This window comes from Carassius auratus, chromosome 18 (assembly GCF_003368295.1).
Source record: "Carassius auratus strain Wakin chromosome 18, ASM336829v1, whole genome shotgun sequence".
Classification (NCBI taxonomy): Eukaryota; Metazoa; Chordata; class Actinopteri; order Cypriniformes; family Cyprinidae; genus Carassius; species Carassius auratus.
The window spans coordinates 18065307-18083893 of record NC_039260.1 but is presented as its reverse complement, the minus strand read 5'-3'; the positions used below and the strand labels follow the sequence as shown (position 1 = coordinate 18083893).

The window sequence follows — 18587 nt, the reverse complement described above, 5'->3', positions numbered from 1 at the left end:
GTAGCCCCATTCTGGGAAAATCAGCACTGGATAGCCGACCTGTCACAGATGCTGACTGCAGCCCCATGGCCCGTTCCCCTGAGACAGGACCTCCTTTCTCAGGCGGACGGGACGATTTGGCATCCACACCCAGTGAAGTGGTCTCTGCACCTTTGGTCGCTCGACGGGAGCCCGCGGACTCCCTGAGCGTGTGCTAGACACAATTTCACAGGCTAGAGCTCCGTCTACACGACGCCTCTATGCCTCCAAATGGTCTGTGTTCTCCACATGGTGCTCAGACCATGGTGAAAACCCGACCTCTTGTGACGTATCAGTGATACTGTCATTTTTGCAAGAGCTCTTGGAGAAGGAACGATCCCCCTCCACGCTCAAGGTCTATGTAGCAACTATAGCGGCTTCACATGCCCTTATAGCAGGCCAGTCGGTGGGCAGAAACGACTTAGTCGTCCGATTTATGAGAGGTGCCAGACGGCTTCATCTGCCTTGCCCTCCCACCGTCCCTTCTTGGGACCTGCCCACGGTGCTGAGAGCCCTGAAGGGGGCCCCCTTTGAACCGCTACAGTTCATAGGCCTTAAAGCCCTGTCGCTAAAGACCGCTCTGCTGTTGGCACTAGCGTCTGTTAAGCGTGTGGGTGATTTGCAAGCACTTTCGATAAGCCCTAATTGCCTAGAATTCGGGCCTAACGACTCGAGGGTCGTCCTGAAACCGAGGCATGGCTATGTGCCAAAGGTGCTCTCCACACCCTTTAGAGCACAATAAGGCTGAACGATTTGGGAAAATAATCTAATTGCGATTTTTTTCCCCAATATTGCGATTGCGATTTAATATGCGATTTGTTTTGTAAAGATTTTTTTTATCCTCTTTTTTCCCCTACAAAACGTAATGAATTATTTAAATATGACCAACACAATATTAGATGCATTTAGTGTGAAATGTTCTTTCCCATAGGCTGGGCCTATTTGTTATAATTAAATTAAAACATGTATGACCTGAAATAAATGACATTTTTATTGAACTGCTCGTTACAGAAACATCTAAGGCTTTGCCACTGTGCATTTCAATAATTTAAACAAAGGTATGCACACTTTGTAAACACTGTGTGCAAAATTTACAGTCTGAAGAAAAAAATAATTAAAAATAATAATTATCTTACTGCTCCAAAGTCAGTAACATTTCACACAACTGCAACAGCATTTGCTTTGAAAATATTTAGTAAAATCAAAATAAATAAAGTTATAAATAAAAAAATGGAGAAATGCACTTTTAAATTAGACAAAAACTATTTGAATATTATAATTTGGAATAGATCAACCTCACTTATCAAGTACACAACAATAACACACCACACAGACTAAAGTTCACTACGAGTATGGCACTGCCAGCTATAATGATCCAACAGTTTTGTTCTCAGTGGCTCACAGGTTTTTTGCTAAGAAAACCAGAATATTGACTTTTGCTGGCTTCAAGGATGAGCGAGTGCAAGTCACAATATTCCCTCCTGTGCTAAAAAGACGCTCTGAGGGAGCGCTTGTGGCAGGTACACAAAGATACTTGCGGGCCATGATGCACAACTGTGGGTAGCTGATCTTGTGCACCCTCCACCAAGCCAAGGGATCATCTTCTCCATCAATGGTAGGAGTCATCAGGTAATTGTTTAACTCTGCCTCTGCGACATCTTCAACAGGCAAAGAAGGAGAGGCTGCACTGGTCTTGAAAAAACTGCCAAGAGACCTCTTCGCCTTTTCCCCCAAGGGCTGTGCACTTTGAGGCATCTGAACAGTTTCAGTACGAGACCTCTTCTCCTATTAGATAAAAACAACAGCCATTAGTTTTCCAGTTAGATTTTACAGAAAAATTGTGTTTTTGTGAAATACATAATTATCATTTACCCGATGATATGTACGCTGTGCTAAGTCTACCATCTCTGTCTTCAGTCGGGTCTTGATAGCAGGGATGTTGTCAGTACTGATGTACTGTATTTTGAACCTAGGGTCCAGGAAACAGGCAACATCCAAAAGCTCCTGGATGTTTGGGTCTCCATATTTATTATTGAGGTATGCTAGGACTTTGGTTTTTATTGATTTAGTCAGGTCAGTGTCCTCAGCATCTTCAGCCAGGACTGATGTGGCAAAAAGGTGAAGAACTGGCTTGAGGTAGGAGATGCTCACATACTCCTCTCCAGAAAGAGCATCAGTAAATTCCAGTAGAGGATGCAGTGCCTTGTGAATCGACTCCAACACATCAATATCTTGCCAGGTTGGGATGAGGGAGCGTGCATATCGATCTCCAGACAATACCTGAGAAATGGCTTTGGCCTGTTCAAGCACTCTAGCAATCATCATTTCTTTAGATCCCCATCTTGTTGGGCACTCCGTTATGAGGTTGTGCTCAGGGAGTTTGAGCTCCCTCTGTGCCTCCATCAGTGCTGCCTTCTTCTTCCAACTGTGGGAAAAGTGTCCCACCAGCTTCCTGCACAGTGCTGTTGCCCTTGACACTCTGTCATCTTTGAGTGCATTTTCTGAAAGAAATAGAAAGTAGTGTATTACACACAATTAAATTTGAGTTTTGTGATTCAAGGCTATCACTATTACACACTCACATTCTCTGTCATTCTAAAATGCACACATCCACACCCCTGTCCTCTCTCTCTCTCTCTCACACACACACACACACACACACACACTTTTTGTGTTTATTTAGAACATGTAAAAAAACAAAAACAAACAAAAAAACAAAAATGCAGGTGGCCATTCCACAACAGACATAAAATCAAAACAATATTTCAATTTACATATTAGAAAAGGAGTGGGAGGAAATATTAATTTAATGAATCCCCAACTACACATAATTTATATATTTGTATCCAGCTTATTACTAATCGACGCATCTCTCTCTTTTGCGCGCACGCACACACACACACACACACACACACACACACGCACACACACGCGACATAACTTACCAATGGCAAGATGTAATCTGTGCCCAAAACACTGGAGCCTCGTCCATTCATTAAGCCGCGCAGCCAGAACCATATTTGACGCGTTGTCCGTCGTGATGCAGACGTGATTCTCCTCGTGGAGATCCCAGCTGGCAAGCCCTTCTCTCAGGCCGGCTGCAATATTTTCCCCTGTGTGGTCGTCTGGGAAGTAGGTAGTTTGTAGGCAGCGAGCTCTGAGGTTGAAATCTTCATCAATAAAATGGACTGTAAGACTCTGGTAAGGCTCAGCTGTGCGGCTTGACCACATATCTGTAGTGCTAGCAAAAAACTCCACCGTTTTAACCTCCGCGGCGACTTTCTCTTTACACTTTTTGTACAGCTCCGGTATGGCAGTCTGACTGAAGTATGTACGGGAGGGTATATTGTACCGTTTATCAAGCGTATATGTCAATGCCACGAATCCAGGCTTGGTCACCGTGCTGAGAGGCATCATATCTTTGGCTATGAACTCGGTTATTGCCCGAGTGATTTCCCCGTGCCATTTTGAATTACGTTCATACGGAGTGACACTTTCGAACATTTCGGTCAGTGATCCCTGTCTTGAGGTATTTGGCCTGTCTGGCGCACTGGTGCTCGGCATTTTGGTCATACAACTGTCATACATTGATTTGTGGTATTTTTTTAAGTGCTGAAACAAGTTTGTAGTGTTACCCCGTGAAGTCGCAACGGGAGCACGGCATGCTCTGCATAACACCTGAAGCTGTGCAGCATCTTCTTTTTTGAAACCAAAATAGTTCCACACCACCGACGTGCTGTTCCTCTTTGAGATTAAAGTCGCAGCTGTGTCAGTTACTGACTGTTCCGTCGAGGCAGAGGCCATTGCGCTACAGGTTAAAGATGAACTGACAGGATGAAAAGTTGTTGCAGCCGAGTTCTCCGCTCTTTCGCTCGCGTCACGTGCCCACCTCAAATCGCGCACGTTGCGATTAGAAAATCGCATTTTCTCATATCGCGATATTATCGCAAATGCAATTAATCGTTCAGCCTTACAAGTGGTCACCCTCTCTGCGTTACAAAACACAGAGGAGGATCCAGGGCTGAATCTACTTTGCCCAGTGAGGGCTCTAAAAGTCTACATAGAGCGTTCTGCGCCAATAAGACGATCAGAACAGCTCTTCATATGCTTTGGAAACCGCACCAGAGGGTTACCGGTCTCTAAGCAAAGAGTTTCAAGGTGGATTGTTGATGCAATCCAGCTAGCCTACTCTTCTCTGGGCCTGCAAAGCCCAATTGGAGTAAGAGCCCATTCGACGAGAGCAGTGTCTTCGTCTTGGGCATGGTCTAGTGGTGTGACTATCGCAGAAATTTGTGAGGCGGCTGGCTGGAGCTCGCCGTCCACATTTGCTTGATTTTACAATCTAGACGTCCCGGCGCTTCATGCTAGGGTACTTTCTGTGTGAAGGTCACCTTCTTGTTCCTCATTTGCATGCTCTTGGCCATTCTTGCCCAAGGCTCAAACTCTACTCGTATGCACTCGGTCCCTTGGGTACTGAGGTGATACGAACACGGGATGATCAGGCTAGGCCAGACGTAACCTCATTGAGCTTATTCTGCCCCTAGTTGCTATTGTCATATCTTGGTTTAACAAATCAAGTGTGATTGCGTTGGTCGTCCTCTCTTCTTAGCATGGCGTGATTGAACTGGGTTCCCATATGCGTCTTCGACGCAGTACGAGTGAAGTATTGAAAGGGAACGTACTCGGTTACTAACGTAACCTCGGTTCCCTGAAATACGGGAACGAGTACTGCGTTCCTTGCCATGCTAAAAAGGCTGCACAACTCAGTCGTCGCTTCAGTCGAAGTAAACTGAATTCCTGTGGCGAAGCGGCCAATATATAGCCAGATTCCCCGCCCATTTCGGCGGGCTTTGGCGGGCTTCGCTGCCATAGGTTCGTGCAGCACCGATGCCAAGCCATTGGTTTGTTTTAATAACACTGCACGATCCAATGGCTGTGCAGTTTCACTGCGTGATTGAATAAGGCTTCAGTTCAGGAAAAAAAGGGGTTTTTCCGATATGCGTCTTCGACGCAGTACTCGTTCCCGTATTTCAGGGAACCGAGGTTACGTTAGTAACCGAGTACGTTTCTGTGAAATGTGGGTGCTTTCTATAGAGTTCTATTATTTTTTATACTGACCAAACAATATCTTCTATCCACTAACCAAACACTAATCCTAAACCTTTCCCTTACATGAAACCTGTTTGCATTTTTACACTTTTAGATAAACATCATTTACTATTTTTAATATATTTATTCCCCTCATGGGGAATGCAGGCCGGTGCCCACAATGTCATTTCAGGTTTTACTATCCTTGTGGGGAAATTAGGTCCCCACATTGTAGCATAAACAAGTACACACACACACACACACACACACACACTTATTTTTTTTACAATATATTTATAAGAATGTCTTTAAAATAAAGTTTTGGGAGGTTTAGTCAGAATATTTTGCCCCTTTTTTCTAAAAAAAAAATATATCATAAAAAGTCTTTTTTTTTTTTTTCCTAGATTTGCTTTCATTGTCATTTTGCTTTTTTTATAATTATTACTATCTTGACGGAAACAGTGATTTATGGCCCAGTTTAAAAGCCTCATAACACATGATTGTTTTAACAATAACAGTTGGTGAAACTGTTGGTCATAGTCTACAGGGGCTGGTTTAATAGAACTGCAGCAAATCTTGACTTCCTTTTTCTTTTCTTTTCTTTTTTTTCTTTTTTGTTTTGTTTTGAGGCTTTAGAAATAGGGTTTTGTTTGGAAATAGTTATAAAAAGTGTAATTATAGAGTGTTTGGCCAGAGGCAGCAGGTTAATGTAAAGCAGAGAATGACCCTGACTTACCCAGCAATAAGTATTAACCCCCCCACCAACCCCCGCAGCACCCAACCACCCGTCATGCCCCCAACTGCACCTCTAATCCCTTTTAAAAATAGTCACTGTGTGTGTGTGTTTACTACAACGTCAGTGGTGTTAAAATAATGGGATGCTGCAATAGAATAAGCAAGTAGAATTCAATTAGTGTGAAACAAGGGTGCTGAGAGTGTGCCGGCCTGGTGACCCAGGCATTGTGCCATTTACAGAGATTTGTGGTGTGTACTAAAATAAGCATCACTATCACTATTGCTCAGATTTACTGTTTGTGTTGCCTCATATTATGCATCTTATTGAGGTGAGGTGTGCAATTACTTTTCTAAGTGATAATCTGACTCAGATTTTTGTCTGGCTGATGTCCAGAACACTCCTGAAATAGTGCATAACTGGCATTATTCCTTATCCTTTGTGCATCAATGACCTGGTGTTCCTGTTCATATCTTTTGCCATCCATGCATCTATCTGGACCATATATATATATATGTGTGTGTGTGTGTGTGTGTGTGTTTTGTTTTGTTTTTTAATTTTACCAATTTTGAAACCAATATGTTACATAATAATTTACAGTGAAATATTGAATATTTAGTTGTGTAATAGTGTAAAAACATGTATTAATTATTACAAGTCAATATATATATATATATATATATATATATATATATATATATATATATATATATATATATATATATTCAGTTATGTATATGTCATATTTATTGCATTACTTTATTGCTTTGTGTGCTTTACCATGATGGTGTTTTGTATTTGTGTGTATGAAACCTTCTATATTAAAGGGGGGGTGAAATGCTCGTTTTCACTCAATATCCTGTTAATCTTGAGTACCTATAGAGTAGTACTGCATCCTTCATAACTCCAAAAAGTCTTTAGTTTTATTATATTCATAAGAGAAAGATAGTCTGTAACGATTTTTCCCGGAAAAACACGACCGGCTGGAGGCGTGATGTGTGGGCGGAGCTAAAGAATCACGAGCGCCAGTAGGCTTTTGATTTGAAAGCGTTTGGAAGCTGTGACATTACCATGAGGAAAAAAACATCCAAAACAAACCATGGCTAACAGTCAGATTCAGCGTATATTTATGATCCAGAATCAGATCCAGAGGCTGAAACTGAACGAGAACAGCATCAGCAATGACTCGCTCCGAGCGGGGCTCGAACCCGGGTCTCGGCATGGGAGGCGGACGCACTAACAAGAAGGCAGAGATATTTGAAGCAGTTTTACTCACCGCCTGCGGTTCCAACACACGATCGTGACCCTTTTTCGTTGGGATTGCATCATCCTTAAGAAATAAACGCTACGCAAATCTGTCGTCAAACTTGGCCTTGTTTGTAAAACAAGCATCTTCGAAATGCAGGGAACAAACACAAACACTTGCACAACTCCGTTGATGCTTTGTAAAAATAAACTCCATCCACTGGTCCCTTAATGCTGTGCAGGGTTGTCTTGCCCTGGCAACCAAAAATACACTTATTTTGTGACATTTCACGACGCTCTCGCTCTGATCAGTGAATGCCTCTGCTCTCAGTGCTCTGCTCTACGGGAGCGCGCGCTCTTCCGGCAGAAGTGCCTTAGGACCCATATAAGGAAATTCCGCTCCATCTAACGTCACACAGAGCCATACTCGAAAAAAACTTTCCTAAACTTGTGACAAACCGGAAGGAGTACTCCTTCAAACGTACAACTTAATTTTTGAAATTTTGTCCATGTTTAGCATGGGAATCCAACTCTTTAACAGTGTAAAAAACTCAGTATGCATGAAATAGCCCCCCTTTAACCTCTGCTTACAATGATTCAGCAGAAAATGACAGTTGGATTTACTGGTTTTTTATTTATTCATTCATTTATGTGCCAAATTTCCATTTTAAACTCAAATTTACAGGTTGATCTGTATATAAGTTTTTTTTTTTTTTTTTTTTTTACTGTATTTGTATTGAGCTACTGCACTCTTATTTGTTTTATTTGACCCAAATACCATTGTTTTTTTGTTTTTTTTTTAATTAATCAATTTAAACCATTAAGAATGTACTGAATTTCGGCTGAATTGTCCCCCTTGAAGAAGAAACACTTAACAAGGATCATCTGTGTCTGCGTGTTGTAGCGTGGCCCTCAGGGGGCGCCATTCTCACACCTGAACAAACCATTCGAGATGTTTCTCCTGAACACGATTAACATTTGTCACGTTTAATGCTTGAGCTCTCCTGAATAATATGAGTGATATTTTGGAGCGCTTGATTCCGGTGTGTTAATGGCTTTAGAAAAGGGATTTATCTCAAACCAAAACAGAGGCGTTGGATCGGATCTGTGTTTGAGAGAACTGTTTGATGTTCATTCTACAGTGACACCAGGGATGAGGCTGTTCTCTCATCCATATCACCGCTGTGAGGTTTAAGACTGTGTCACATGCTATCAGAAGCTCTATAATTATCTGAAGAGTCTCTGATCCAGATAATGCCTCTCAGGGATCAATCCCCTCAAACGACAAGAAACACAAGACACTCTTTTATTCACTCCAACTATTTCTTCACAATTTCCTCACTTTCTGTGTCTTATTGTGTGCAAGTTTGGCTATCAGTTTAAGAGACTTTTTATTTACTTATTTTATTTTTTATCCGCTTGATAAATCATTTTGCAACAAGGAAAGAAAGCTAATGCAATATAAGATTTCCATTACCAGAAATTTTGAACTTCTTACTGACATGCCTTCATTTCTGTGTAATGTATATTTGCTTCTTTGGACAAATGTGTCCTTTGATATATATATATATATATATATATATATATATATATATATATATATATATATATATATATATATATATATATATATATATATATATATATATATATATATTAGGGCTGTCAAATGATTAAAATCTTTAATCCAATTAATCTGAATTTTCAGTGGATTAATCAGGATTAATCACTATTTGCAATTACACCTGAATCCTAACCATTTTTTTCTGAAATGCATACCAAAAGATAAATAACAGGACACAGATACATAATTTTCATGTATTGATTCATCAATATGTGGTTCTTTTTTTCTGAATTTCAAAAGTTTAACATTTACTTAGATCAAATTTACCTGAGCACTATATCAAACCATGCCATTTAACTACAGATAGTGTAAGAGTTTTAGGTGAACCAGTGGTTAAATATAGCCACATATCTATGAAATTATGCATATGCAAATTATGAGAAACTCGAAAGAATGAACTCAGAAACACAAACATGCGCCACCATCACATAAGCAGCACTCTGGGCACTCTTGTTTTTGGGAGGTGTTCATTTGCTCTGCCACAATACGGATCGATATTTTCACGTTCTGAAGGCTTCAAGTGCCAGTAAAACCAAGTAAAAATGCAAATGCTTTTCCAAACAGCTGTAATTTTCGCTGCATTGCATGTAGGCGTTCTGCGCATGCGCAGTGTGAAACACAGGACACTATAACAGGAAGAAGCTCCAGCGTATCAACTACCAAAGTCGTCTCTGTTTATCGAGTTTGGCATGAATGTGTTTGAGAGTAACTGGGGTAAAACCTTAAGCTTCTTCTGTGTTTTCGTCGCGGCGCTTGCCACTGTTTTTTTAGTATCTTGAGAATTCAGAGATCGACAAGACTTTCCTGACCTAAATAATTTGTCACACTGCGCATGCGTGAAATTAACGACAAACAACTAATTAACGTTGTTAACACGCTATTTTTGACAGCCCTAATATATATAAATATATATATATATATATATATATACAGGTCCTTCTCAAAAAATTTGCATATTGTGATAAAAGTTCATTTTTTCCATAATGTAATGATAAAAATTAAACTTTCATATATTTTAGATTCATTGCACACCAACTGAAATATTCCAGGTATGTTTTAATACTGATGATTTTGGCATACAGCTCATGAAAACCCAAAATTCCTATCTCAAAAAATTAGCATATTTCATCCGACCAATAAAAGAAAAGTGTTTTTAATACAAAAAAAAGTCAACCTTCAAATAATTATGTTCAGTTATGCACTCAATACTTGGTCGGGAATCCTTTTGCAGAAATGACTGCTTCAATGCGGCGTGGCATGGAGGAAATCAGCCTGTGGCACTGCTGAGGTGTTATGGAGGCCCAGGATGCTTCGATAGCGGCCTTAAGCTCATCCAGAGTGTTGGGTCTTGCGTCTCTCAACTTTCTCTTCACAATATCCCACAGATTCTCTATGGGGTTCAGGTCAGGAGAGTTGGCAGGCCAATTGAGCACAGTAATACCATGGTCAGTAAACCATTTACCAGTGGTTTTGGCACTGTGAGCAGGTGCCAGGTCATGCTGAAAAACGAAATCTTCATCTCCATAAAGCTTTTCAGCAGATGGAAGTATGAAGTGCTCCAAAATCTCCTGATAACTAGCTGCATTGACCCTGCCCTTGATAAAACACAGTGGACCAACACCAGCAGCTGACATGGCACCCCAGACCATCACTGACTGTGGGTACTTGACACTGGACTTCAGGAATTTTGACATTTCCTTCTCCCCAGTCTTCCTCCAGACTCTGGCACCATGATTTCCGAATGACATGCAAAATTTGCTTTCATCCGAAAAAAGTACTTTGGACCACTGAGCAACAGTCCAGTGCTGCTTCTCTGTAGCCCAGGTCAAGCGCTTCTGCCGCTGTTTCTGGTTCAAAAGTGGCTTGACCTGGGGAATGCCGCACCTGTAGCCCATTTCCTGCACACGGGCTTCCCACTGAGGTGCCTTGATACAGCACTCTGGGAACAGACTATTCGTTCTGAAATTTCTTTCTGTGTCTTACCCTCTTGCTTGAGGGTGTCAATGATGGCCTTCTGGTCAGCAGTCTTACCCATGATTGCGATTTTGAGTAATGAACCAGGCTGGGAGTTTTTAAAAGCCTCAGGAATCTTTTGCAGGTGTTTAGAGTTAATTAGTTGATTCAGATGATTAGGATAATAGCTTGTTTAGAGAACCTTTTCATGATATGCTAATTTTCTGAGATAGGAATTTTGTGTTTTCATGAGCTGTATGCCAAAATCATCAGTATTAAAACAATAAAAGACCTGAAATATTTCAGTTGGTGTGCAATGAATCTAAAATATATGAAAGTTTAATTTGTATCATTACATTATGGAAAATAATGAACTTTTATCACAATATGCTAATTTTTTGAGAAGGACCTGTATATAGATAGATAGATAGATAGATAGATAGATAGATAGATAGATAGATAGATAGATAGATTATGAAATCTGACTAAAGGGAGACCAAAGTGTTATTGAAGAGATGTTTGAGAAATATCTCCACTATGAGACTTATGAAGTGTGAAGAAAACACAGAAAGCTAAATATCACAGAATCGTTCTGTCATTTGCAAACAAACAGTTAAAATAATAATAATAATAATAATAATAATAATATATATAATATTCTAGAAATTAAAATAACCTAAACAAAACAAGGGATTTTTTTTTTATGTTAATGTTAAAATGTCTTACACACACAAATGTATAATGTGGTGGAAATTACACATTTACAACTTCCTAAAAATACAAATAATAATAAAAAAAAAATGATTTTTGTGCTTTATTTATGTTGTTGTTTTACAAGCAGAAGCTAAACACGAAGACATCTCAACTCAACCAATGAGTGGGGGACTCTTTTTAGATGGACAGGTAGCAACACCTGATACAATCTTAATTGCACTAAAACCCATTCAGAACACTATACGCCCTGAATCTAAAAAAACATCCTGTATCGAAATCACACTCTGCATCTTTAACTGTCTTAACTCGTTTTCTTTCTTTCATTTTCCATTTGATGTAATTTCATTGTGCCTGTGTTCAGTTGATCTGCCTCAGTATTGATTCTGAAGCTTATCTTTGTGAGGTTCAGTGTGTCCATGTGAATCTTTGATATAGTATGAGCTGTCTGACAGGGTGAGGTTCAATGTGTCTCTGTTGATTTATATAGCTATGGAAAGAACTGATATACACTACATCAGCGGGTTACTGACAGACAGTCGCCCCACCCGGGCATGATGGGATATTTGTCAGTTTGACAGGAATATCACTATCAACTATTCCTCATCATATCTGTTCTGTTACACATTACTGTGATAGTCTAACTCACGGAGGCGCTGGATGAGGCCGACAGGTGTGAGCTTTGGACCGCATCATTGATTCTTGAAATGTTTAGCCTGTGTTAAATATTTGATTTGAGTCAAAGCCTGAGATCCCATGGCACTAACCGGGTCTTAATGAGACGGAATAATTCAGAAGCAACTGAGAAAAGAGCAGGTAGACAGTGAGATAGAGTGAGGGGCGATGCTGAAAGTATTGCCAGATGTTCGTGGGTTCTTGCATCATATTTTGTGTTTGTTTTGGACGAGTGCAAAATAGGCTTGACTTAAACCTCAAAATAACATTAGGCTTTTCATTAGGGCTTCAAATGATTTTAAGTCAGAATTCATTTCTGAACAAGAAAATAAGTCTTGTAATAAGTCTTGTGATGCATCTTCTGTTCATTTTAAGAATGGCTTTAAAATTTTACCATGACAGGCATAAAAAAAAAAAAAAAAAAAAAAAAAAAAAACTAATAAATAATAAATAATAAATCAGAATAAATAAATAAAAGAAATACATATATGGCAGATATACAGTACAGATGTGTTGCAGAAGTGGCTTCTTTCCTAAGAGATATTCACTGATTATAGATCTCTGGTATAGAACACTGACAATCTTCTGTTGGTTTATTAACTCATTTTTGGATTCTAAGCCACTCTTTTAGGTACACCTGTTTGTTATTGAAAAATATATAATCAGCCAATCACATGACAGCAACATTTAGACATTTCAAACTGAGCATCAGAATGTGGAAAAATATAACTTAAGTGACTTTGAACATATAGTGTGTCTACAGGCTGGTCTGAATATATCAGAAACGTGATCTACTGGGATTTTGTTTAAAAAGATTGATCTAGGATGGCTAGGAGGATGACTAGAATTTTTCCTATTTTATTTTATTTTTGTCTGTAATTTGGAATTTTAAAGAATTTCAATTTTTTTTTAAATAAAAGTAGAAGTTGTAGTAATAAAATGGCAAATGTTTGCAAATTCAGCCATTAATTTGGTATTAGCTATTTATCAGAAAAAGTATGGTTTTTATTTTATTTTATTATTATTATTTTATAATACACTATTACATTCAATAGGGTCGAAACTACGTAGGGTTAGGAACAGGGAGCGTCATGTTTTGGAGGTCCTTACGAAAACTGAAAATTAAATATGTAAAAAAACAAATAGCTATAAAGATATTTATAAAAAATAATGCATATTCAAATTTAACATGAACTGAATTATATCGTTACTTCACTGATGTCAATCCTGCTGCAATATACACATAGACACTTTCTATTACATATATTATGTGTGTGTGTGTGTGTGTGTGTGTGTGTGTGTGTACTATTCTTTTTATACAATCCTGATGCAATCCTTCCACATAGTTCGTTTCAGCTCTCTGGTCGTCATGACATTTTCATGATGTTCGACTATGACCTGCGTTTCATCATACAGATTACACCTGTTACAAACCACAGCAGACAAACACCATGACAACATATACTATATTAATACAGACATATTGCGTAATCTATTCAGACATTAAACATTTATTATGTATATCACATGAGTGTAACATTAGTTTTATAATTCATGATGAATTGCAGAGGCCACTTTTTGAATTCAGATGAATTAAAATCCAACAGTTTTTCTGAGAGCTCTTTACCTCTGCTCTTAAAGAGCACTTTTGCAGAGAGGGGGAAATGTCAGCATGGTTTTGTCACGGCTAATATGTCCTCTCTGACCTCAGAGCTGACTCTTATTAAAGCAGGTACAGAGGAAGTGACCCTGGGCTTTTGTGTATTAATATGGAAATGAGCTTAGAGGCAGCTATCTGATGTCCTTCTCAGTGTACGGCAGCGTTTATGGACATCTATCTAATCACGTCCCCAACAAAGCAAATCAATGCAGCAGTCTGACAGAGACAAACTGCTCTGTATGATACAAACCCCTTTCTGCAGCCACGTGTTCATGATAGCAGAGGTGTAAAAGAGCTGTATGTGTTACGATCACAGACTTTCTGTTCCTTTTGTGTTTCCCTATTTTGGTCATGTCCCGTTTCTCGTTTGGTTCATTGATTAATCCCTAATAATTCTAATTGTAATAATGTTAATGGAATGTTATATCTTACGGTTGAAAATTTGTGTTGGTTATGCCCCGGTCTCCCGTGATAATTAAAGTACTCTTTTGATTTATATTTTCCACATGCACTTTGATCCCCACGCCAGCATATACATTTGTAACAGAATCGCGGAACCTTTACAGTGAGTTTAGCTGCGATTATCTTTCTGTTTTGTTTTGTTTTCTCCCTCCTTCTGAATGGCTATCCCAGCAGTCCAACTCCTGTGCTTGGAGCAACTAGATCGTTTGCTGGAGGACCACACCAGGGACTTTATTGATCTGGCGTGCCTTACCAACTTCCCTGACCGCTCGCTCTGTAGTTTTTTTTATACCAGCCTGAGCGAGCGGAGTAAGGCACGCCTGCCAGCGAACGGTCCCAGAGATATCCTCTTCAGCCCCGCTGAAGAGGATATCTCCAGCCCCACTCCTGAACCAGAGACCAGCCAGCCACCATCCAGCTGCATGGAGCACCTGCCTGAGCCCACCGCAGACGGAGAGCCTGAGCTGATCATTGCATTGGAGCCTGAGGCCCGATCAGCATCTGAACAAGCATGTGAGCCGGCTACATCATCCATTCCTGAGGGAGTTTTAGTGGAGATCGGGGGTGGGAAGCCCCGCCCACACTCCCACCACTGAGGGGAGCTGCATTTGGTTTCTGGATATTTTGAGGAACTTATAGACGTCTTCTAGATGGATTTAACTGAGTGGTTTTGGGAGGTAAACCCTGAATCTCCGGTGTCTCCACTGGTTCCGCCCAGCCCTGAATCTCTTGTTTCTCCACTGGTCCTGTCCAGCCATGATCCTCCTGTGTTCCCTCCCTGCCTCCCTCTCCCGCCTCCTCCTAGACCAGTCAGTTCCTCTGCTCCATTTCCGCTGCTTCAGTCCAGCCTTGAATCTCCTGTTTCTCTGCTTGTTCTGCCCAGTCCTGATTCTCCTGTTTTTCTGCTCGTTCTGTCCAGCCCTGATCCTCCTGTGTTCCCTCCCTAACTCCCTCTGTCGCCTCATCCCAGACCAGACAGTTCCTCAACCCCATCTCTGCTGGTCAGTCCCGCAGTTCACCCTCAGTCAGCACCATCTGGGCGTGATGATTTGCCGTGGGATTTCCAGTCTCCAGCTGCACCTTGGCGTGAGGATCGGACCTCTGGATCCTCTGCTTCACCCTGGCTCTCCGTCTGCTTGGCTCCAACCTGGGCTCCTCATCCACCGGTGCAGTCTCCGTCAGTCGGCCCCTGGTGTTGTCAGCTTCTCCTCCACCATGGCTCCTCCTGCCGTCGACTCCACCATGGGTCATCATCTTGGCTGGTTTCTGGAGGACCATCTGGCTTCTCCTGCTCCGGGCTCCTCTCTGGCTCCTCCCTCCATCAACTCCACCCTGATTCCATGCTCCATGCTCCCTATCCCTTGCCTGCCCTTTGCCTGCCCCATGCCCGCCTCTAGAACCCCCACCCTCCATCCACTGGAATATATCTTTCAGTTGCGAGGACGCACCATTCCGGGAGGGGGCAAACTGTTACAATCACGGACTTTCTGTTCCTTTTGTGTTTCCCTATTTTGGTCATGTCCCGTTTCTTATTTGGTTTATCAATTAATCCCCACCTGTTTTCCATTCCCCTGATTACCTCCCCTGTGTTTAAAACCCTGTCTGCTTAGTTCCTCCTGTTAGTTAATGTTTAATGCTCTTGTATGTTCAATTAATTTGGGAGCAAGAACCCCCATAAGGAACCATACCACCAAAGATAAATTGTGTTCAATAAACTCAAGTAAATTGCCAAAGTGGTCCTGTCTGAAATAAGTTAGATTGTGTTTTAAGATTCTGGAAGGATTGTAAACCACTGTCATCATAGATATCTCCCAGAGTGTCTACTTTATTATGAGTCCATTGCGGACAATGAAATGGAGTACTGCCTAACAAAAAAATAAATTTTTGTGGAAAATAGGCGAACACTTATGCCATATTGTAACTAGTTGTCAACGTCTTTCAACTTCCCTCCATGTAGAAAGAAGGTGTGTTACAATTGGACCAAACCGAGATTTACACTAAGCGGAACCCCCCAAAAAACAAGATGCTTCCATTTATACGGAAAAACAATCGATTCCTCAATTACTCTTCAAGACACAGAAGCGTCAGGATCAAACCAAACTGATAAAGGGCGGAGGGAAAAGGCGTGAGCATACAGTCTAAAGTTGGGGAAAGAAAGACCTCCATGTAATCTACTTCATTCAAGGTAGTCAGTTTAATACAAGGGCATTTCCCCTCCCATATATACAGTGAAACACATGCATCAAGTATGTTCCAGTAGCCAACCGGTGGAGTTAGAGGAAATAGAAAGGTGAACAGAATGGCATAATCAGGCAACACAGAAAAACTAGGTCCAGGGAAAACACACACACCGAATGTGACAGAACTCCCCATTCCCAAAGGCTGGTACAGGGCAGGACCAGGCTGAGAAAAGGAAGGCCTCCAGGGTGGATCATGGAGTTCAGAAGGCCATGGTGAAGGAAGTAGCTCGGGGAGCCAAGGAGGCACCAGCAGCTCAGGGAGTTGCCGGCCATTCAGGAGGCCATGGAGGATGGGCCTTCATGGCTTTGTCCAAGTTTCCAGGCTCAGCCACAATTGGTGCTTTTCCACTGCATGGTAGGACATGGTTTGGCTCAGTACGTTTCACTTTTGGGGGGTTTTCCACTGGGTACAGTACCTGGTACCTGGTACTTTTTTAATACCACCTCGGTTGAGGTTCCAAGTGAACCGTACCATTACCAAAACGTCACGTGTAAACTCCTCTGATCACACATTGGCCAGAGAGTATTGTCACTACCTGCTTTAATGAACTTGTGATACAAACACAAAAGAACTGCTAGATTGAAATCAGCACAGCCAGTGAAGAATCGAGTGCAAAGGTTTTGAACAAGAGCAATTTTTTTTAACAACCAAAAAGTTTTGTTGTCTGTTGCAGAAGTACAGACGTTCCTCTCGTTGATAGCAGAGGAGCAGATCCAGTGAGACCTTGATGGGCCATCATGGCATTTGTGGCAGTAGAAGCATCGCAACTATAATGACGTGAATAATCCCACCCTCTCTAAAACGGTACTGAACTGCAGTGGAATGCAAACCATGCCGAGCCGAGCCGTGCCGTACTAAGCTGTGCCGACCCGAGTCGTACCACAATGGACATATGCCACCCCCACCCCCATTCTGGAGCAGAATCTGGAGAGAGGATAAGAGCAGAGAAGTCTAGGGGAAGCGCCATATCTAGAAGTTCTAAGAGGCACATTGGAGCAGAGAACTCATGCATGTGCGCCAACTCAATAAGTTTGGAGACATATGCTGGAACGGACCCTGGAGGGCATGCTGGAGCAAACACAGGAGCGGATATTTTCCTTTTTCTCAGCCTTTTCCTCTGGGCTGAAGTTTTTACAGTCTCTGGCTTAGTTTCTGGAGTGGACTCTGGCGCAGATTCATGGGGTGGAGTGGACTCTGGAACAAAATCATGGACAGACATGCACAGGGGTAACTGTGATTGAGTGGAGGTGGTGTTTTCATCTACCACAGTAACTTTGAGGGAAGAACCTCCCAGCCACAACACATAGTTTATATACTGAATGAGGCTATCAGCTGCAGTTACCTGACAAAAAAGATAGTCATCAGGTCCAATCCAAAAAAAATAGTCTTCAGTGTGCCATCACTCCAGGGCACAAAATTAATGAGTTCAATAAATTCCTTAACATACTACTCTAGAGCATGACCATCCTGATGGACAAAAAAGAGATGATCCTCTGCTCCCATTTATTTTGAGTCCATATTTGTCTTGGGTCCTGTATTCTGTAATGGAGTGTGGCTGCACTGTGGAGAAGCACACTGATGATGGAGTAAACAGAAATAGTCTTTAATTCCGATTTAAACACAATGGATAGGAGAATAACCAGGCAAACATACAACTACAAACACATAAACTCAAATCAATATGGGACAAAGGAACTCAGGAAAACACAGGGTTTAAATGATAGGAGACCAATGATAAATAACCAGACACAGGTGAACAGAATGGCATCATCAGGCAACACAGGAAAACTAGATCAAGGGAAATCACACACAGAACATGACAATGAACTTTAAATTTAAATTTGTACTACAGTAATAATAAACTACAGTAATAAAAATAAAATCAAGCACTTGTGCTTTAGTACTGTATGCTAGTCAACCTTTTGTTTTTATGAATATTATTATCTGCAAGTATACTTTTTAATACTATACTTTTAAGATTTTAAATAAAATGCACATTCAATACAATTCAGCACACTTCATTACAAGAAAAGTCTATGCCAATAGGTGCATCCCAATTTGTACTATTGTAAGCCATTTCATATTATAAATTCTTATTATAAATGAACTTTAAATAATCTAATGATTAACTTATTAAACCAACAAAAAGTGAGAAATGTTGGACACTTCACGCACTA

The 18587-nt window shown here is 40.9% G+C and overlaps 1 protein-coding gene across 1 annotated transcript; it reads right to left on the bottom strand.

Moving 5' to 3' along the window:
* Positions 1 to 1091: 1091 nt before the first annotated feature.
* Positions 1092 to 3474, bottom strand: LOC113118579 (zinc finger BED domain-containing protein 1-like). Its single transcript, XM_026287859.1, has 3 exons — positions 2964 to 3474; positions 1891 to 2519; positions 1092 to 1803 (listed from the first exon to the last, which is right to left on the bottom strand). The coding sequence occupies exons 1-3, from the start codon at positions 3433 to 3435 to the stop codon at positions 1417 to 1419; spliced, it is 1488 nt and encodes a 495-aa protein (XP_026143644.1). The 5' UTR covers positions 3436 to 3474; the 3' UTR covers positions 1092 to 1416.
* Between the last annotated feature and the right edge of the window lie 15113 nt (positions 3475 to 18587).